Source organism: Lacerta agilis, chromosome 6 (genome assembly GCF_009819535.1).
Source record: "Lacerta agilis isolate rLacAgi1 chromosome 6, rLacAgi1.pri, whole genome shotgun sequence".
Taxonomy (NCBI): Eukaryota; Metazoa; Chordata; class Lepidosauria; order Squamata; family Lacertidae; genus Lacerta; species Lacerta agilis.
Window position 1 is genome coordinate 94,668,159 of NC_046317.1, and position 21,529 is coordinate 94,689,687.

The 21,529-nt window shown below is 54.1% G+C and overlaps 3 protein-coding genes across 3 annotated transcripts; 1 reads left to right on the forward strand and 2 right to left on the reverse strand.

The window, feature by feature from the left end:
• The first annotated feature begins 2,840 nt into the window (after positions 1 to 2,840).
• ZSWIM1 (zinc finger SWIM-type containing 1) lies at positions 2,841 to 5,017 on the forward strand. Its single transcript, XM_033153920.1, has one exon. It carries the CDS (start codon positions 2,998 to 3,000, stop codon positions 4,525 to 4,527), a length of 1,530 nt encoding a protein of 509 aa, XP_033009811.1. The 5' UTR covers positions 2,841 to 2,997; the 3' UTR covers positions 4,528 to 5,017.
• Positions 5,018 to 5,480: 463 nt separating this feature from the next.
• SPATA25 (spermatogenesis associated 25) lies at positions 5,481 to 7,417 on the reverse strand. Its single transcript, XM_033151062.1, has 2 exons — positions 7,204 to 7,417; positions 5,481 to 6,286 (listed from the first exon to the last, which is right to left on the reverse strand). The coding sequence occupies exons 1-2, from the start codon at positions 7,331 to 7,333 to the stop codon at positions 5,487 to 5,489; spliced, it is 930 nt and encodes a 309-aa protein (XP_033006953.1). The 5' UTR covers positions 7,334 to 7,417; the 3' UTR covers positions 5,481 to 5,486.
• A 1,314-nt stretch (positions 7,418 to 8,731) lies between these two features.
• NEURL2 (neuralized E3 ubiquitin protein ligase 2) lies at positions 8,732 to 15,327 on the reverse strand. The gene is made up of 2 exons (XM_033153921.1): positions 14,629 to 15,327; positions 8,732 to 9,406 (listed from the first exon to the last, which is right to left on the reverse strand). The coding sequence occupies exons 1-2, from the start codon at positions 15,317 to 15,319 to the stop codon at positions 9,291 to 9,293; spliced, it is 807 nt and encodes a 268-aa protein (XP_033009812.1). The 5' UTR covers positions 15,320 to 15,327; the 3' UTR covers positions 8,732 to 9,290.
• Positions 15,328 to 21,529: the final 6,202 nt, after the last annotated feature.

The window sequence follows — 21,529 nt, forward strand, 5'->3', positions numbered from 1 at the left end:
CCGCGCGACAGCCAAGGGCGGGAATCGCGGGAGGCCCGGCAGAGCCCCTGAACGTCTCGCGTTTCCTTGGCGACCGCGCAATGGCGCGCTTCCCTCCTGTCATTGGTGGCGAGGCGAGGCGAGGGGCGGGGCCTGGCGAGAGCGACGTCGGTGGAGGAGGCAAGATGGCGGCGCCCGGGGCCGGTGAGGGGGAACGGGAGGGGGTCTCGGGCCGCCCCCAATTGTGGTCCTCCCGAGCCAAGGCGCTAGTCCTCGGGGGGGGGGGTCCGAGGGGCTGCCTCTTCTTCTTCGCGCCTCTTCAGGGAGAGGCGAGCGGAGAAGCGCCTCAGGCCGGCGAGGGAGAGACAGGCTCCGTTGCAGCCGGGGAAGGGGGACGAGGAGGCGCCAGGGAGCTGCTGCTTCAGTTTCTCCTCCTCCTTCCTTCCTTCCTTCCTTCCTTCCTTCTTCTTTTGCTTCTCCCTCTGCTTCTGCTGCTTCTTCTCCTCTTCTTCCTCCTCTTCTTCTTCCTCTGCTTCTTCTTCCTTCTGCCAGCGTGGTGTAGTGGTTAAGAGCGGTAGACTCGTAATCTGGTGAACAGTGTGATGCAGCAGCTAAAAAAGCCAATGCAATTCTGGGCTGCATCAATAGGAGTATAGCGTCTAGATCAAGGGAAGTAATAGTACCACTGTATTCTGCTCTGGTGAGACCTCACCTGGAATACTGTGTCCAGTTCTGGGCACCACAGTTCAAGAAGGATACTGACAAACTGGAACGTGTCCAGAAGAGGGCAACCAAAATGGTCAAGGGTGTCTGGAAACGATGCCTTATGAGGAACGGCTTAGGGAGCTGGGTATGTTTAGCCTGGAGAAGAGAAGGTTAAGGGGTGATATGATAGCCATGTACAAATATATCAAAGGATGTCATATAGAGCAGTGTTTTTCAACCACTGTTCCGCGGCACACTAGTGTGCCGCGAGATGTTGCCTAGTGTGCCGTGGGAAAAATTGTGTTTATTTGATTCCTATTCAAGAGAATTACTTTGTATATAGTCAATATAGGCACAGAGTTAAATTTTTTAACATTTTCTAATGGTGGTGTGCCTCGTGATTTTTTTCATGAAACAAGTGTGCCTTTGCCCAAAAAAGGTTGAAAAACACTGATATAGAGGAGGGAGAAAGGTTGTTTTCTGCTGCTCCAGAGAAGCGGACACGGGGCAATGGATTCAAACTACAAGAAAGAAGATTCCACCTAAACATTAGGAAGAACTTCCTGACAGTGAGAGCTGTTCGGCAGTGGAATTTGCTGCCAAGGAGTGTGGTGGAGTCTCCTTCTTTGGTGGTCTTGAAGCAGAGGCTTGACAGCCATCTGTCAGGAATGCTTTGATGGTGTTTCCTGCTTGGCAGGGGGTTGGACTGGATGGCCCTTGGGGTCTCTTCCAACTCTAGGATTCTATGAACCAGGTTCGCTTCCCCGCTCCTCCACATGCAGCTGCTGGGTGACCTTGGGCTAGTCACACTTCTCTGAAGTCTCTCAGCCCCACTCACTTCACAGAGTGTTTGTTGTGGGGGAGGAAGGGAAAAGAGAATGTTAGCCGCTTTGAGACTCCTTCAGGTAGCGATAAAGCGGGATATCAAATCCAGACTCTTCTTCCTTCTCCTGCTGCTTCTTTTCCGCTTCTTCCACTTCTTCCTTCTTATTCTGCTTCTCCTCCTCCTCCTCCTCTGCTCACTGCTGCGGATGCCCACCTCGAGACATTAACTCCAAGAGGAAAGGACAGTAGCTTAAAAATACCCCACCCACTCAGTGTCCCTCCCTTGCTTTTAATGCCTCTGAGGCAGCATCATTGGCCTGGTTGGTCGCTCATACATCCTAAGTTGCTTTGGCTTGTCCTGGGCAAGAGAAAGCCACGGACAAAATCAGAGAGTAGTAAAGATAATGTTCTAAGTAGGAGCCTAGGAAGCTGGCCAGCATTGGCCTTCCAGGGGACCTTTATCCCCACGCAGCCCTCCCTGGGGTCAAAGCCAGGGTCTTCTGCACACCCGCTCTTCCCACTGGGCTGCAGCAAAGCCCCTTGCCCTTGTGTCATGGCAGAAGGTGCTTGGCTGCAGTTAGTGGCGCAGGAGGATGTGTGGCAGCTCGTGGCCAGGACAAATGGCATCTCTCGAGGCTCTTGGCGGAGATGCGCCCAGACAGTCAGATCCTTTGTGGTGCTGCTTCGTAGAGTGCAGTCGTGTGAATGACCCTCGAGAAAGAGAGGAGTCCTCTGCTGGGCTGATGCCACTGTTTTGTTCAATTTCTGTGCAGGAGGGTACGCTCTCTTCTGTATGGCTCCCAAACTTTCGTATATGTAAAATAAAAAACACTTAGCCCTGCAAATAAACAAATAGCCCAACTGAAGGGACTGCCTAAGCAGCTTTGTATTTCAGCAGGAGAAATAGATGAGGCTCTGGCGACATTTTCTCCACCTTCCCGTTGCACCTCAGTGCCTCTGGTGTCATTGGGAGAACAAGTTGACCTAACTGGGATTTCTCCTGGCTCTGTGTGGTTTTTTGTTAACCAGATCCAACTGCTTTGTGTAAACCAAAACTCCTTGTAAGCCACATTTGTAGAACACACTGAAATAGATAGATGTGAAACTTGAGTCTAAAAATACATTTTTTTAAAAACGATGGGAAACACAATGGGCTCCATTTAAATAACCACACAATATGCCTTTCCCATTGCTACGGTACAACATCTTCACCCCCTTTGGTGGGTTAAAAATGTTGAATTTCTCACCTTCTAGATCTCATAAGAAGGTCCCTTTCCACACCAAAGCAGAACCACCAATCAGAAGAACTGACTTGGCTTCACCCTTTTCTTTCACTCTAGGTCCTTCCGTCTGAGATGAACCTTGGTCACTCTTGACCCCGGAGTAAGAGCGGCAGAAACTTGAACTCTTTCCCTGGGAGGAATCCCTGGGAAAAGCTCTCCAAGGCTGACGTTCAAGAAAAAGAGTCCACACGGCCCGTGGGGAGCGATGGCCCTGGAAACTGTGAAGGAGCTCTTGAGCTTTGACTGTGGCTTGCTGGTGGCTTACCAGGTGTACAAAAGCTCCCAGCTGGACTCCATCAGCTTTCAGACCAGCCAAATGAGGGACGTCTTCTTACACCACCCTGAGGTTGTGCTCATTCATCGAACCCACAACCCGTGGGGCAAGGCCCTCTACATGTTCATGGTGGACCAGCCTTTCATGCAGCTGGAAGGGGAGATGACCAAAGTGATCCACTTCGCAGTCCCCACCAGGGAGTCGGCGGAAGGCCTGGCTCAAATGTACCGCACCTTCAAGGCCTTCAACCCTGAATGGAAGCAGATCAAGACCTTCCTCGTCGACCCGCACTTCCGGTGGCTGCCGGCGCTGTCGGAAGCGTTTCCCTCTGTGGACGTCCAGCTGTCTGTCTTCCACATATGCAAACACTTGCAGCACAAGATCCAGCAGGTCTCCCTGGAAGCCCACACGGAAAAGCTGGTCCTGAGCGCCTTGAGGAACGCCATGTGTGCTCCCAGCGAGAGCAACTTGAGGAAGCTGTACACCATCCTGTGTGGCTTTGTGAAGCCAAACCGCTTGCCCCAGCTCCACAAAGAATGGCTGCTCAACGAGAAGATCTGGGCCTTTCACCGCTGGCGGACCTGGGGCCAGTGCAGCCAGTATTTCAAAGATTTGGAGATGGTCACGCACAGCCTAAGCCAGATCTTCTGCGAAGGACCATCCCTGGATACCTCCATCACCAAAATAGCAAGGAGTTACCAGAAGGTTGTCCAGAAGAGCTCCGCGGAGTCTGTGCCAGGCCCAGGCCTTTTGCTCGGTGAGAATGGCTCCTCCATCCAGAACCTGCTGGTTCTTCGCTGCTCAGCTGCAAACTCTCAGAGGCTTCTGCTTCCAAAGGATTCTGCTCCAACCGCCGCGCCGACTCCCCTGAAGCTGGCGGCAGGGGTTGCTGCTGAAGAGTCGGCTCGCGAGGAGAAGGCAGAGGTGACTTCCAGAGAAGCTGAGGAGTGGATCAAGCAGTCCTTGAGCAACATCTGCACAGAGCCAGCGGCCAGGCTGTGCTTGAACGAGTTTGCGGTTGTCCAGAGCTCTCTGCAGTTGATGGGAAACAATGGAGAGACTGCTAGCATACAGATCCTGGAAGACGCCCAGGTCGTGCGCCAAAGGGGCCTCAACAGCTGCACTTGCCACTTCAGCCAGACCTTCCAGCTGCCCTGCCGGCACGTCCTGGCTGTGCTGAACTCTGAAGGGAAGGATTTTGAGCCCGGCAGGATCCCGGCGCGGTGGCGCAAGGGAAACAGCATCTCCCAAGAGGGACAGAGCAGCACCGATGGGCTGCTGGAGGTCCCAAGTTGCCCATGGAATGAGTTGCTGGACAAGTACCTGGCTGTGTCGTTTCTCACTGCGGAGATCAGCCGGCTTCTGAGCCAGTGCAGTCACGAGGAGTTTGATCGCAGGTACAGCACCCTCCGCGAGCTGGCCGACAGCTGGATTGGGCCTTACGTGCAGGTGAAGTTGTAACTGAGCTCAGGGGTGCTACTGGGAGCAGGTCCTTGGGCTCAGCTGGTCTGCAGGAGCTGCCTCCTAGCAGGGCTCTCCTCAGAAGTGCCAGAGACCTGAGATTAACATTTCATTCAGCTCCGAGTGTCTGTGGGGCTCCTTCTTTGTGGGGGGAGCTTTGATGAGCAGCCCAAGACTGTGCCCACAACTGCAAACCTGTGCTCTTGTTTGAGACTTGGCCGGCAACTCAGGGGTGCCTGACATGACCTACAGTCCCATAACGTCCACCCCCTCGTCTCTCTGCATTGCTATTCCTCTAAGTCAGTTGGTGCGATTTAACCCCACCAGCATGTCACTGGTTCTCCATGTCAAAGGGAACCAGATGTGTCCCCTGGGTCCTTTTTTCCTTCCCCCCCCCCCCGATTATTGAAACAGGGGGGCCCTGCCCCCAGCGAGAGCAGGACTTCTCTTTCATAAAGGCAAGGTCATCAATAAACAAGTCTTTCCTGTTTGTCGTTTCTCAACATCAGCCTTTAAATGCCATTCAGAATCTCATTAAGAAACAGGGCAGGGCTTCTCTGCTGTGGCTCTACCAGGCAGCTGGTACCGGGCTCAGTGGAAGCGCTCTGTGGGTGTTGTGTCAGACTGGAAACACTGGTGACATAAGGGCACGAGGGGAGAGTGGCAGGAGCTCCAGGAAGCAGGTGCAGTTTGGGCTGTTATGCAGAGAGCTGGGTTACACCTTCCACTTGGTCCCAAGGAGCCTGGCTGGGTAACCCCTGTGGTGGTGTGGGAAAGGGCATTAAGGGCTGCCTGGGATATGATCCAGACAGGTGTTTGGAGGCTTGGGGAGAGGATCTGGCCAACAACCTGCTTACAGAAGCAGAAGCACGGACATAAGCAAAGAGCCTCGCTTTTCACAAACCCTTTATGTTGGCTTTTCAAAGCAGAATTAAGCGTTTCTCCCCCCCCCCCCGCTCTCACTTCTCCAGCTGCGCCAGGAACAGGGGCAGGAGGCTCCTGTGGGTGGCCCTCTTCCTCTGCTTGTCCCCTCTCTTGCAGGAAGGCCCCAGGCGCTGCATCGCGGCCCACCTCCTCCTCCTCCTCTGTGCTGCCTCCCCTTGCGCGTTGCCAGGCTCCAGGTTTTCTGCCACAAAGCACTGCGCAGCGTGGACCATGTCTTCCTCCCGCACGCCCGGCACGGGGACCGTGGGAATGCCGGCGATCATCATGGCCAGGGTCAGGATGCAGATGTTGGGGGGCAGGTGCAGTGGTGGCTGGGCCTCTCGGTCCTTGCCAAACTTGGTCGACATCAGGAAGACCCCGCTGGGCAAGAATCCCCACCTGGCCAGCGCAAAGTCTCCACCGGAGCTGGCCAAGTCCTTGGGTGGCTGGCTGAGAGGAAGGGGCGGCGGCGGCACAGAGGAGAGGAAGAGCCACCTGTCGCCAGTCTGCTCGGCGGGATATTCCTGGTCCAGTCCCTGAGGGCACAGCTTCCTGCAGCAGAGGCCTCTGTGTGGCTCCCATATTTCTGGTGCCCCTTGCCCAGGTGTGCCCGGTGACCGGCAGGCTCCTCCACAAGGCGGCTTGGCGTCCAGATCCTGGAGCAGCTGGGGGCCACTGAGCTGGCACGGGGCCCCCTGCTTGGCTTGCAGCTTCCTCCTCAGGAACCCAATGGCAGAGGAGAGGCCCCCCGAAGCCGGCGTCTCCCTCGGCATCCCAGGGTAGAGGCTCGGCGGGCCACTTGGTGCCATTTCGACCTCTCTGCTGCTGGATTCTCCTGTCCAAAATAAAGGCGTGTCTGTTGGGGGGGGGCACCAATTGGAGTGTCTGCGGCACTTTGTTCTGCTGTCCTCCCTAGCAGAGGTGGATTGGCGGGGAGGGTGTGTGAGGAGGGCAACCTGGGGGCTCTGGTTCTCAGGCTAGATGGAAGGCGGGGTGAACTGAGGGTGCTAAATTCCTTCCATGCCCTCGATACCAGTTTCCATTTCCCAAGAGGAAGATTAACTGGAGCGGGAGTCGAGCTGTAATTTTCATTCCATGGGTTCCCTGCTTCCCACTCCGCCCCAGAAGCAACCCAAGAGCTTAGAAGACGGTTCCGTGTGGCCCATATCAGCTGCCCGCCCCCCCCCCCGGCCTGCCTCTCCCTTGGGCCTCATCCCTGTAGCGCTGGGGCCTGTTCTCTGGCCTTGTCAAAGAGGGGTTTGGCAGCGGAAGACCACCTCGGAAGGTGGTGGACTCTTGTCCATTGGAGGTTTTCATCGCTGTCCACCTGCCAGGGATTATTGGGCTATGATTCCTGCATTGCGGGGGGTGGACCAGATGACAGTTGGGGGCTCCTTCCAGCTCCACTTCTTGGAGTCTAAAAGGACAGCCACACATCTCTGGTGTGGCATGAAGAGCTCCCTCCACACACCAATTCGAGGGGGGGGGCGTGTGGAAGTAGAATGGACGGGGAGGGGGTTGCCCCGGCAAGGAGCACTGCTTCTGAAGGGTTGGGGAGAGAGGAGGGTGCAAGGGGGCTGGAAGTGGGACTCTGCATTTTCCATGGTACGAGAATAGTAAGCAACCCTCTTTGTCACTGGCGTTTTGGTCTGCTTGGGGGACCTGATCCCATTTGAGCTTGAGCGCAGGGGCTTCCCAGAGCAGGGTGTTGTCTGCACAAAACACCTCGGGGGATGAAAGGGGAGCCGTTACCTGGACTTGGAGATGAAAAGAAGCCTGCGGAAGGTTTCCCCATCCCATAATAGGACATGGTGTCCGCTGAGAGCTGGCCTGTGCCTGCCGTGGCTGCCTCAGTGCTGTGCCTGTCCTGAACTCTCCCCATTCTAGAACCCGCGTCACAGGGCTTGGCCCTTACCTCACACAGAGCCCCTGGGCAGCATTGCCCCTTGGCTGCTCCAAGGAGTTGGGGCCATTTGGCTCAATGGCAGAGGGGGGGGGAGTCTGGTGAAGCCGGCAGATGGCTAAGCCTCTTCCAGCCCCCTGCATTGCCCCCCATAAGTACATTAGGAGAGCCTTCTGGATCAGCCCAAGGGCCCATCAAGTCCAGCCTCCTGTTTTCACAGCAGCCGACTAGGTGTCCATTGTGGGAATCCCAGAAGCAGGATCCGAGCACAAGAGCAACTCTTCCCTCTTGCGGTTTCCAGCAGCTGGCATTCAGAAGCATCGCTGCCTCCTGTGGCAGTGAGTTCCATAGGCTATGTGCTGTGCGAAGAAATTATTTATTTTCCCTGCCCTGAATCTTCATGGGATGCCAACAGATTCTAGTGCTAGCAGAGATGGGGAGAAACCTTTTTCTCCACGCACGATGCGTCTTCCCTGCGTTTTCTCTAAACTAAAAAGTCCCAAACACTGCAGCCGTTCTCCACCCCCTCGATTGTTTCATTGCTGTTTACGCTGCCATTTGTGTACTGCAGTATCAGGGCAATAAAACCAAGCCTCCCTCACCTGGCAGCCTTCTGCTGCATAACCAGGAAGGAAAGGGAGCTGGGGCTGCAGGAAAGGGACACTCCCAGGACTTGTTGCTCTTCTAAGGCAGCTTTTATTGAACTGGCATGACTTCCGTGAAACCTAGTGTGCCGTGCTCCCCCCCCCCTTCCCCGGAGCAACAACACCCTTTGGGCCTTGGAGTTCACGTCACAGAAAGGTCTACATAGTGCATTTCTTCTGTAAACGCACCACAGTGGTGTCGGGTCAGAACAACAGCGGGCCACTGGGGAACCCACAAAAGTGGAGCCCGTGGCCCTATAAACTTCTCACGCTTGTGTAGAGCTGCTCCCTCACCTTAGCTTTACATGTGTGTAGAAGTTGAGTGTGTAGAAGTTAGAGCTGGACCATAAAGAAGGCTGATCGCCGAAGAATTGATGCTTTTGAATTATGGTGCTGGAGGAGACTCTTGAGAGTCCCATGGACTGCAAGAAGATCAAACCTATCCATTCTCAAAGAAATCAGCCCTGAGTGCTCACTAGAAGGACAGATCCTGAAGTTGAGGCTCCAGTACTTTGGCCACCTCATGAGAAGAGAAGACTCCCTAGAAAAGGCCCTGATGTTGGGAAAGATGGAGGGCACAAGGAGAAGGGAACGACAGAGGATGAGATGATTGGACAGTGTTCTCGAAGCTACTAACATGAGTTTGGCCAAACTGCGAGAGGCAGTGAAGGATAGGCGTGCCTGGCGTGCTCTGGTCCATGGGGTCACGAAGAGTCGGACACGACTGAACGACTGAACAACAACAACAACAAAGAAGTTGAGTCACCTTCTCGGAGGGAAAGCATGCCTTTGTTCTGAGAGCTGGATCAGCGAGAAGAATGGGGCACTTCCTCGCTTACCAAACTCGCTCAAGGCTGAATTTTTCCTGCAGAAACATTCTTGGCACGTTCGGAGTAAGATTCTAGTGATCTTTAAAATAAAATAAAATCTCTTTGCATGTAGGCTGTCTGTCGGAGCATATTCTGTAGTTCCCAGTATACCTAGAAGCAGGGCAGTTGGCCGGTGCCTCCAGTTCAGCGCTATATCTTGCAGTCTGAAAATCAAACCCTCCCTTGGGCTGTTCCTGCTATTTCAGGGTCCTGCTGTTGTTTGGAGGGCTGGTGGTGGTGGTCTTGCCCCTTCGCTGAGTCCCCAGTGGCTACGTGGGAAGTGAGGCCCATAAGGCTGGCATTCTGGGGACAGAGCAAGGACGAAGCGCGTCCTCACTGCTCTCGGCTTGTTCTTGCAGACTCTCCGTCAAGTCCCTTGGGTGGGCGACTGGTGCAGGCGAGGAAGAAGAAGCCTTGGTCACTTCACTCGTACTTGCAGAAGTTCTTCAGCAATGGAGGGAGGTCGAGCCCATCGATGTCTAGCCGGTGGGCAATGTGCTTCTGGATGGCCAGCCGGCAGAGGGTCTGCAGGGAGGGGACTGGGGGGGGGGAAGAAGGGCACTTGGCTGTGAGACAACCTCAGCATGAGGATTGGGACCCGTTCCTCTTGTCTGGAGAGAGCACCCACCCCAGCCCTAGCAAGACAAGAAACCTTCTGTAGGTAAGAGCTGTTCAACTGTGGAACGGATGACCTCAGAAGGTGATGGACTCTCCTTCAGTGGAGGTATTTAAAACAGGTTGGGTGGCCATCTGCCAGGGATTCTTTAGCTGTGATTCTTGCCTTGCAAGGGGCCCCATCCAACTCTAAAATTCATCATTCATTGACACTGACCAAAGAGCTCCCTCAATGCCTGAGCAGCTCAAGGGGACACAGTAGCTTTTGCGAGAGCCCTTAGAGGACTCCTAGGCTGGGGCATCAGGCAGGAGGCAGCATCCCTCCAGCTCTGGATAGACCTTTGGGCTGGGGCTCGCTGGGAGTGACATGTTTCCATCAAAGAGCCTGGCTGCCTTGCCAGCTCCCACTGAGGGCAGAGGAGCAGCTGCTGGGCCTGGGCTGCTGCAATGCCGTTGCTTGGAAAGGCCGGCAGTTTAGCCTGGCAACACATCTTAATGAGCGTGCCCCAATTTCCTTCCCCTGGGAGTCTCCATCTGCAAATCCCCTAGAGGCAAGGGACCCAAGAGGGGATGGAAGACCCCTTTGGACTGCACCCTTTCAGGGCAATGAGAGGTGAGGAGACCATTCCTCTTCCTGTCTGCCTGTTTGTAATGAGCTTTCCTCTGCCTCGGTGGTTCGTCTGGCCTTTTCGCCCAACAGATTCACCTCGGCAGCATTTTTGGGCCTCGTTCTTGCAGCAGATTCCTGTCCTAAAGCTCTTGCTTGGGCTCCTTCAGTGAGCATGCAGGGCCTGCCGTCCTTCCTCAGTCCAATGGGCCAATCCAGGAATGCGAACATTTGTCAATCAACATGCAGTGACAGCACCAGAACCTGCCAGGATGCTCCAAGTCCATGAGGATCAGAACTGAGCAGCAAGGCGTGTCCAGCAGATGCAATGGCAGCTGGCGTACTGACGGACCCTCTCCCTGCTCTGCAATGGCCCTCCGGACAAGCAGCTGTTCTCCAGAGGGGAAACCCCTTCCAGGCTTCTACTCTGCAGCCCTTTCTCCTTTCAGCTTATCTGAATGGCAGGTGTGCGTCATAAGGCAGAGCTCTGTGGCCATCAGGGCCTCCCTGGGAGATGTCACAAACCTTGGGAGAAACCTTGGAGGGCTGTGTGTGTCATTCTGGAACTTGGAGGGGAGGCTGCTCTGAGCTTGTGGGCCCCTTCGCCTGCCAAACCTGCGTTTGCTCTAGGCAGGCAGCTCCCTGCCTCCTTGGCTTTGTTTTGCAGGTTTGTCCTTGGGAAATCAAGCCACCTTTGCAGAAAGAGGCTTCTGGGTGACACGGCCTGACCTTGCCGACATTTCAGAGAAGGGCCTTGAGCATCATTCCAGGCCAGCGCCTTCTCTCCTGCCATGCTTTGGGGCACCTCCTGTCAATTGCATTCCTGCATTGTATTTAGGGAAGACAGGAATCCCGGCTAAAGTGTCCCTGACGGAGTTGCCAAAGGCAGTTGCCGCTGTGCATCATGCAGCCCACTACTCGACACCTTCCCCCAGATCCATTCCCTGAACCAAGGAAGAGCCTGCTGGATCAGGCCAATAGCCCATCTGGTCTGGCATGCTGTCCTCACAGTGGCCAACCAGATGCCTCTTTTGGAAACCAGCAAGCAAGATCTGAGCACACCAGAGCACAATTTCTGTTCTTATCCTGAAGCGTTATTTCTGGGTTAGCGGAGTTTGTAACCTGAAGCGTATGTAACCCGAGGTACCACTGTATTTTCTAAAGGCTTGTACAGGGCCATCTTAAGCATATGCAGTGCCGGGGTGCATAGATCTGCCTGGTGGCCCCCCCCCCCCAGGTTCCCCAGAGCTGTCACCCTTTTTTAAGGGATCTGACGCCACACTTATCTCTGCTCAGGAAAAGAAAACAGGAAACATAAGGAGCCCAACGCAACAAACCAGCCCGAGGCATCGGCGTCGGCGTCTGGGCGAAGCTGGGCACCTCATGGGGTAAGCAGCGTGCGCTGGGCTGGCCTCTCCACGGCCCTACACCAATCCCAGGCATGCGGGAGGGCGGAGCGGGCCGGCTGCCTCAGCGCATCGCTGCCTCGCTTGCCCCCACACTCGCAGCACAGAGCCTCCCGTAGCAGAAGAGCCTGCTGTGGTGGTCAGACTGATGGGCGGGCTCTTCCCGGGACTCTCGGCCTGGCGCCCCTGAGAGCCTGGCGCCTGGGTGCCCCACATCCTTGGCACTTATGGTTAAGGCGGCCCTGGGCTTGTGAATGTTTTTGTTAAGATGAAGGCTTGATACTTAGAAGCCCATAAGCCCACGGAGGGCCAGACCATGGGGTGGCATAACGCCACTTTGGCATGGGGAGCCAACTTCCCCCTTCATTCCTCACCCACTTTGCCAGGATGTACATGCCAAAGACAAGCTGCGCTCACACCTTGGGTGAAAACCTCCCTTTGGCTCCCTGTCAGAGGCAGCATCTCTCTTCACCCCCTGCTGCTTCCAGACATAACTTCCATGTTACTGACACAACAATTGGGCTTGTTTTGCCAACGCCGCCGCCTCCCTTTCAACGCCCCAAAGGCTCCTGAAGACTGAAAAACACCAAGCGGCTGTCACTCTGCTAATACGCTTGGACTGCTCTCGAAGTGTGAGCTGAGTCCTCTAGCAATGCGAGACTCTGTGGTTTGGTTACCATAAGGACATGAGAAGAGTCTGCTGTGTCAATTGTGACACGAAGGCTGGCAACATCAACCCCAGTGCGTGGGAATCCTTTGCAGATGACCGCGGTGCCTGGAGGCAGACATTCATAGCAGGGAGCAGAGGAGGAATGACCTCTGGGAGAAGCGCAGAGACCGGGGAAAAAAACACGCTCTGGTGCATCTGTAGCAGCACAACCGGATGTCTTCCTTTGCCCCAGCTGCAACAAAACATGTCTCTCCCATATTGGTCTCTACAGCCACAGAAACCTTGTTTGGACAGGTCTCATCCAGAGGTAGGGGGACCTGAACTAAGGTGGGGCATCGACACTGCTAATTATTATTATTATTAATTTATTTATACCCTGCCCATCTGGCTGAGTTTCCCCAGCCACTCTGGACGGCTCCCAATCGAGTGTTCAAAACAATACAGCATTAAATATTTAAAACTTCCCTAAACAGGGCTGCCTTCAGGTGTCTTTTAAAAATAGGATAGCTGCTTATTTCCTTGACATCTACTTAATGCTGCTTGCATGCCTTTCCCGGATTACCAGGAAGCAGAGGGGGGAGGAATTTGCATGCAGGTGTTTTCAACTTTCCACTGCAAAGGCCAAAGAGGAAATTGGCAGACCTCTCCAAGGAGGTTCGTTCTTCGCAGCATGACATCATAGAGACAAAGAGAGAGAGAGAGACCTCTGAGGAGCTAGACACAGTTCTCAGGTGAAACTCCTGGCGGAGAAACGGTAAAACAGGATTCAGGCACAAGAACATTGCTGCCTGCAACTGAGGAGGCAGAGCCCAGCCACTGTGGCTGGGTAGCCATCAGTAGCTTTATTTTCTTCTATGAATTGGTCCAATCCTCCTTGAAAACCATCTGGGTTGATGGCCATCGCTGCCTCCTGTGGAAGGGAGTTCCATAGGTTAACTACTGAATGCCACATGCAGCTAAGCCACAGGAAGGCTCACAGCGGGGGGGGGGGGGGCTGGCCTTTGCAGCCCACAAACCCAAGTCTGATTCCAGTTGCTTGCAGCTGCCTCGCAGCTCCCTCTGGTTCTGGATGGAGACCCCTCCTGCTTCCTATCGAAGACGGAGAGAGAAGTCCATGAAGGGGAGGAAGGGATCCCTGGTGCCCCTCTCCCCCAAAAGCCTCGAGGGGTGGCTGCATTCCATGGCCTCCCCAAACCTCGCACCCTGCCCAGGCGAGAGAACCACTGGCCACGAAAGCAGGGAGGCAAATGGACAAGGGCTTTGCCAGTGCAGCAGAGAAAACAAACCCTCCCTAAAAATAGCACCCTTGCACACATGGGACTGAAAAGAGAAGCAAGCGCGGGATGCTTGCCAATTATACCCCTGCTCTGCTTGCCAACAGATAATGCAGCCAGAAACACCTCCTGGGTGGATCTCCCTTAGCCCTGGATTCAGATTGCGAGGAAGGAGAGCCCGACCAATCCTTATGAAGATCTTTCTGGCAGCAAGAGTTGTTGGCGCTCTTCAGCTGTGCTTCCTGCCTTGCAGGGGGTTGGGCTAGAAGACCCTTTGGGGTCCCTCCCATCCCTAGGATTCTGCGATTCTCTTTGTCAGGCTCCCTCCTGGATTCCTGCCTCCTGGTCTCTCTGCTCCCAAGTGATTGTGCTTGACATTCAGACTGCGCGTTTCGGAGTGTTCGAGGCGCTTTGTTGTCTTCTCATAATACTTAGAATTGCTTTGGCAATTAAATCAATATCATTCCCCTAGTGCGGACTTAGGTCTCCCAGTGACAAGAATCGCACCCGGAACACCCAGAGTTATCCCTCCGTCTCATTCCTGCCACTATGCTATACCAACCTGCTGTGATTCCTGCATGGCAGGGGGTGGGACCAGATGACCTCTGGGGACCCCTTCCAACTCCACAGTTCTAGGATTCTCCTGCCAGCCGCTCTTCAAAGTGCCTTATTTGTATGGACAGTGCTAAACCTCCCTGTCCTCCTGCCTTCTTATCTCATATCAGCTGCAGACCCCTTTGGGGCAAGGCTCGCTTTCTCTGTCCATCGCCCCCCACCCACCCTTCCTAAGACAACCCAGCAGCCGGCTGCCTGCTTCTGGGCTTGGCCTCCTCCTCTCTCCCTCTCCCCTTCACCCAACGAGCCCACCCAGCTGTTGCCTTGGGGCCATCAGGATCCGAACCTCCAGAAAGTCTCCCTTCTTGTGACCATGCCAGCCACCAGCTCTGATCTGCCTAGAAAGCTGCCTTGTGCAGTCTGCCCATTGGTCTACCTAGCTTAGTACGGCCTACACTGGCTGGCAGCAATGTCTCTCCAGGATTCCAGGCAGGAGTCGTCTCTCCCAGCCCCACCGGGAGAGGCTGCCATGGGGGGGGGGGGGTTGAACTGAGGCTGCTGCTCCACCTTTGAGCTATGGCTCTTTGCCCCACGGTCTGGGGGCCATGCCACTTTAGGAGCTGGGGTTACCTACATCCGTATTCCACCTGGATGACGCGGACGCTCTTGGTGGAAGCAAAGATGTCGACCACGGCGTAAAGGGGCCGGGAGCCCGGGAGGCCCCTGGCGCTGGGACCCATGTCCTCGCCGTTGATGACAATGTGCATGTCAGCTGTCCCGTCCGGCTGCAGGGCGTACAGCACTCCGATCCTGCTCCTCCGGGCGGTGGCAGGGAGCACGTTGGTCCTGTACAGATCATCCAGGAGGTGGCTGTAGCGGCCTGGCCTGCTGCGGCCCACCAGCTTGTCCCGAGGGATCCTGACCTTCTCAATGAGCAAGTAGGGGTCAGAGAGGAAGCTCCTCACCCGGCCGGAGGCGGCCTCTTCCCCGGCAGCGTCCAGGGTGACCCGGTTGTGGTTGCGGGTGATGGCGAACACCCAGCTGTCGCCCAGGTTGACCAGGTCTGGCAGGGAGTACTCCGGCACGATCTCCAGGCTGCGAGGGTCATGGGCGGTCAGCCCCACCCGCAAGTGGCCGCACCAGCCCAGCTCCTTCTCCTCGATCTCCACCAGGAAGATCTGCCCAGGCGCCAGGGGCTCCCGGCTGAAGCAGACGCCATTGGCGAAGCTCTCCACGCGGGTGGCCTGGGTGCCCGAAGGGTCGATGCAGACGTTGACCCCGTGGATTCGGTGGAAGCGGGTGGGCGGGTGGCCTGCAGCACTCATCCCTGGGCTTCTCGCAGGCAGGACTGAGGCTATTTTAAGGGGGCTCCGAGTCAGGGCAGCTGCTGTCGCCAGGACACTTGAGGTCTCCAAATAGGGAACGGTGTGGGCTGAGAGGAGCCAGCCAGGTCCTAATGCCCTGTGAGTTGCAAGGAAAGGGCAGCCTGGCCTGCTGCAGAATGGAAGCAGCAGGAGGGTAGTGTGCTGCTTTTGGGTGTGGGCGATGCCAGCTTGCTTCACCCAACGTATAATTATTTGATGGACGGCAGTGCCATGAGGTATGGTAATGGGGTGGAGGGGGACACAAATTAATGATGGTAGAGGGGAGAGGATCCACACGGAGCAGGTTTTATTTAATGGATTTGTTAGATTTCTATACCGCCCTTCATCCAAGGATCACAGGGTGGTTGACAGTATAAACACACACAAATAATAACAAACAAGAACAACAACAACCTCCTCCCTCCTTTAAAAGCCAGAGGTGGTTTAACCAGCCTAAGGCCTGAGAAAAGAGGAATGTTTCTGCCTGGCACCTAAAGAGATGTAATGAAGGCACCAGGCAGGATTCCCTGGGGAGAGCATTTCACAAGCAGGGAGCCACCGCAGAAAAGGACCTTCCTCATGTTTCCACCCCCTGGACCTCTCGTGAAGGAGACGCACAAAGAAGGGCCTTAGAGGATGATCTCGGGGTCCGGGAAGGATCATATCCTCAGCCGTTTAAGGCTTTATAGGTCAAGAGCAGCACTTTGAATTGGGCCTGGAAACTAACTGGTAGCCAGTGGTGTCAGACGAAGGTGGGTGCTTTATGCTCAAACGGGCTTCCGAATTCTGCACCAGCCGAAGTTTCAGGAGCAGCTCCTCCTGTAAATATGGACCTCCCTCTTGCAGGTGGCAGTGACGGCCACCAGACTTAGAGGATTGGCTAAATTCCTGAAGGAGAGAGAGGCTGTCCATGGCTCCCTGGTCAGGATGGCTCCACTCTGCCTCCATGACCAGAGGCAGCAAGGCTTCTGGATACTAACAGCAGAAGGAGAGAAGGCTCTGGGGCTCGGATCCTGCTTGTGTGTTTCCCTTTGGGCATCTGGTTGGCCCCTCTGAGAACAGGATGTTGGGCTAGATGGGCCATTGGCCTGATCCAGAAGACGCTGCGGGTGTAAGAGCAGCTAGCCATGGCATCTATACAGAACTTCCATGTTCAGAGGCAGTCTATCAGCAAATCCACTTGCTTGGAAACTACCACGGGGAGAGCTAGTTGCCTTTATGGCCGTTTGTGGGCTTCATGGAAGCACAGGCAGGACTTTTGGACTGATCCAACCGCGCGGGGGGGGGGGCGAAGTCTTCTTCCTAATGCACCTAATGCAAAGGCTCAGAAAAATTCTTGTGCGTGAAAAAAGCTGCCAGCATGATGAGCTGTGATTCTGGCGCTTCTGGGGGTTGGACTTGATGGGCCTTTGGCTCCCTTCCAGCCCACCATGAACTTCAGCAGAGAAGTACTTTGCACTGCCAAGGAACTTGCCAGGTGCGATGAGGTTGCCTTGGGGCGAGACTTCCGGTGGAGCGCCATTCCGTTCAGTCGGGACCTCTCTCAGCTCCGAGGGGGGTCCGGTGTTTTTGGGTTAGGAGCGACCACAACCGCGCTGTGGGCTCCGTTTAAACCTCAGGAAGATCGTCCTGAGGACTTGGGGTCTAGCGGGAGGCAGAAGTGCTTTCCTTGCTCTTGAGGAAACTTAGTAAAGTTTGCTCAAGCGAGCGGAGCTCTGGCACGGCTCTGAAGACCTATCAATTGCCTGAAAACACGAAGCAGCGGAGGCTGACAGTAGATGAGCGCTTTGCTTTTCCCTAATTTGGATTACAAAAGAAGGACTCTGTAAGTACTGAGAACAATTGATTTGCCTTGGGGCAGGCCGGGCAGGCAGCCAGCCGGTGACGCAGCAATTGCCACATGATCGCCCAGAGGTGCATCCCAGGAAGTTGCTCATAAATGAACTAAACAATACAAAGGAAACTTTGATGGTGTTTCCTGCTTGGCAGGGGGTTGGACTGGATGGCCCTTGGGGTCTCTTCCAACTCTAGGATTCTAGGATTCTAATAACAGCAGCAGCAGCAGTTGCAGGAGGGAAGAGGGGCGCTTGCAGGAGCAGCCCGTGGCATTACCCCGAGTTTCTTGGAACTGTTTCTGGGGGGGGGGTGTCTTTGGAGACCACAGGTTTAACAAGAGGTGGGGGTCTCCAGCTCCCTGGTTTTCCCTGTGGTTCTGGCATTGCAGGGGGTTGGTCTAAATGACCCTTGAGGAAGGGTTGCCCTACGAAAGGACTTCCCCCTACATTTCTGTGATTCAGCCACCGGAAACAGTGTCTGGCCGAATTTTGGCGCATTTCCTTTAAAATAGCTCAAAAACGTCTTTTCCTTATTTAGATCTGGCAAAGGAAGCCCAACAACTTTGGGCAAAACTTTAAAAAGCCCAGCAACTTTTGAGTTTCCAGATTTTCACTTTTTGCAATATGGCAGCGCTGCCTTGGCTTGGGGTTCCCTTCCAACTCTACGAGGGAGGGAGGGAGGGACGGAGGGAACCTGCCATTCCTGCCCCATAGCAAAGGTTTAGCTGGGACCTGAAGTGGCTCTGCAGGGGGGAGGACAACAGGCCTGCCTGTGCTTGTCTCATCCCAGTGGCTACTGAAGAGCTCACAGCTCCTGCCTGGTTGACCAGGCTCCGACCAGCTGTGACAGCTGCACCTGTTGGATGGTGAGCTGCATGAAGGCCCAGGCTGCTGGGATCTTTTGAAGCAGAGCTTTTAAAGCAGAGGTCGCATGGCCACCTGCCAGGGATTCTTTAGCTGAGATTCCCGCATTGCAGGGGGTTGGACTAGATGACTGTCATTAGGAAGAACTTCCTGACAGTGAGAGCTGTTCGGCAGTGGAATTTGCTGCCAAGGAGTGTGGTGGAGTCTCCTTCTTTGGAGGTCTTTAAGCGGAGGCTTGACAGCCATCTGTCAGGAATGCTTTGATGGTGTTTCCTGCTTGGCAGGGGGTTGGACTGGATGGCCCTTGGGGTCTCTCCCAACTCTATGATTCTAGGATTCTATGACCCCCGGGGCTCCCTTCCAACTAAAATTCTCTCACCCCCTACCCTGGCAGAGGCCAGTGGCTAACAGCTGTCACTTGCCACTAGCCACTGTGAGAACAGGGTGCTGGGCTGGATGGGCCCCTGGCCTGACCCAGCAGGCTTTTATGGTGCTCTCCAGTTCTTACGTCAATTCCCTGGTGCTGTGGAGCCCGATAAACTGACAGGCTTTGTCATGATGGCGATGAGCTTCTGCCAGGAAGAGCTTCCCTTCTTCAGCAGATGGCCTGAGGAAATGGGCCACTTGCTCAAGCAAGCCTTTGGCCACCACAACTGGCATCATGGCGATCCCTTGTCCCCTCCCTCCAATTTTGCTGCTGACATGCTGGGGGACCTTGTGACTTGAGCTCTGTGCCCAAACGAGGAAGAAAAAGAACGGCAGGTGCTTCTTGTGTGGGTGGAGAAGAGGCTCCCTGAAATGGCGACATTTGCATCTGGAGGGTGAAGCTTGCACAACAGAGATCAGCTGCTTGTGACCCAACAGGGAAACTGACGTCACACTTGGCGTTTAAACCTGCAAACGTCCTTCCCTAAAAACCTACCTTCTACCTGCTCTCAGACAGCCAAAGTCAACTGAGAGGTCTCTAACTGGCCATTTTCTTGAATCCTCAGCCATTCCGTGTGTTTGATATTTGGATTAAAGAATGCTCTCCCCAGGGAAGTTCGCCTGGCGCCTGCATTATACACCTTTAGGCACCAGGCAAAAACGTTCCTTTCTAACTAGGCCTTTGGTTGATTTGATTGACATCCTATGCCCTTTTAAAATGTGGGGTTTTGGGGGGGGGTAGTGGGTTGTTTTTATTTTGATTGTGACATTATGTATTTTGAATTTGTTCTCCCTGAGACCACCAGGTATGGAGTGGTATATAAATTCAATAAATAAAAATAAAAATAAAGTGCCCCCAGCGTTATTTTGAGGCTCTTGAGAAGAAGACAATCCCCACCAAACACCAGAATGTTCACAGTCAACACAGTTTCATTTTATTTATGAATGAATGCCTCAAACTCTGGAAACGGGGCTCGGTTTTAAAAATGTATATTATTAAAAAGGAAGCAAGCTACCCGAAAGCAAGCTGCATCAGACAAGTGGCCCAATAGCAGGTCCCCTAGCCTGCTTCTCATAGGAGCCACCCAGATGCCCCCAGGAAGGAAGGAGGGCAGCAGCCCCATCTGTGTTGCTTGCCCTGCCATCCCAGAATATTAGGATCACGCAGGAAGCTGCCTTAGGCCGAGTCAGACTCCAACGACCATAGGAGCCAACTCCGAGGGGCTGAGGTCCCTTCAGGCCCCCAAATAAAATATTTGAGCCCCACCCCAAGTTGATGGGCATTGCCATTCAGGTGATGTGCATGTGCCACACATCAATGTTTTGTTCAAGTTGGCACCCCTGCCATTGACCTCAGTCTCGTCTGCTCTGACCAGCAGCAGCTCTCCAGGATTCCAGGCAGGTGTTTCTCCCAAGGCTGCTCAGGGAGGGAATTTGGGAATACCATATATACTTGAGTATAAGCCTAGTTTTTCAGCACACTTTTTGTGCTTTAAAAGCTGCCCTCGGCTTATACTCAAGTCAACCATTCCTTAAGAAGTGTACAAGAACAGCGGTTCTTTACTCTCCCCAGGCAGCTTGTTCCATTCCTGAACTGCTCACATAAATGCAAACTTTACACCCCAGAAGGCAGAAAGCCTATCAGTTAAGGAAGTATTAAAACCCCACAGGTGCTCACTTTCCCTGGCTCCTGCTTAAACAGGACAGGATCCCAGCCTTCTCTGTATAACACAAGGGAACATTGTGCTGTGAGTTAAACCCACAGAGCCCTAGAAGAATGGCGATTCGAAACCCTGCGACGGGGTGAGCTCCACAGCAGCAAAGGAGGAAGAGGAAGGAGCAGCCCAAAGGGCTGCTTTGGGCTGCTCGTTCCTCCTCTACCACAGTGGCAAAGGTGAACCGGCTTATACTTGAGTCAATAAGCTTTCCCACATTTTTGTAGGGAAATTAGGTGCCTCGGCTTATATTTGGGTCGACTTATACTCAAGTATATACGGTATGTCGCCTGAGCGAGGACAACGTGTGGTGTGTGCCCCCCGCTAAATATTTCTTAACTTCACAATAACTCCTTTTGGTACAGTTGCTTTTTAAAGGGATCTTCTCAACAGCTCCCTGAAAATTCACATTCTTACCAAAGGATGATGATGATGATGATTATTATTATTATTATTATTATTATTATTTCTATTACTATTATTATTATTACTATTATTGGTCCCTTTGGCTTGCTGACCTGTACAGAGGAACTTCCCACACAACCCTAAATCTGGCGCTGCCACACCCCCCCCCCCCGGGAAATGCACGGAACTGAACTTGGGACTTTTCTGCTCATGGGCGTAGGGATTTATGTTAGGTGGGGCAGGACTTTTGTGGGGAGGGTGGGCAGAACCAAGGACGTGATTGGTCAGTTAGTGAAGTATTTCTATTGTTTTACTTGATCTGGGTCCCTAACATCGAGCATCGCCTTCTGAGGTAGACTCTCTCCTTCCATGGAGGGTCCACAGCGAGCATTTGTTTCGAGATCCCCCACTCCATGAATCATCCACCTGGCCCCCTAAGCTGAAGACCACTGCCACATCTTGTGACCGTGAGTCCCACCGGCTACGCCTCGCGGAGTTTCTAGAGAAGACATCCGTATCAGTCTGGTTTCAGGGTTTACTTTTTTTCAAAGAGGGCCAGATTTGATGACGTGACCATGCGTGAGGGCCGACCAAAGCTTTTTTTAGGACTGAAGTTGCTGAGGTTTTACCCCAGGACATATACTGCCACGGGGCCGGATTAATTCGACCGGTGGGCCGAATTAGGCCCCCAAAATGGACTTTGGACATGCATGGTTTACGGTAATCTGGATTGCTTGTAATGCATGCTATGTGGGGCTGCTTTTGAAAGGAAACGTCCAGCATCTTCGCTGGGGCGGAAGATCCCCCCACCCCTGCAAGTCATTTTGTTTGACATCCAACACCCTTTTAGGATGCGGCTTGCAGTGTTACTGCAGTGTTTCCCAGACTCTGGTCTCCAGCTGTTTTGGGACTACAACTCCCATCAT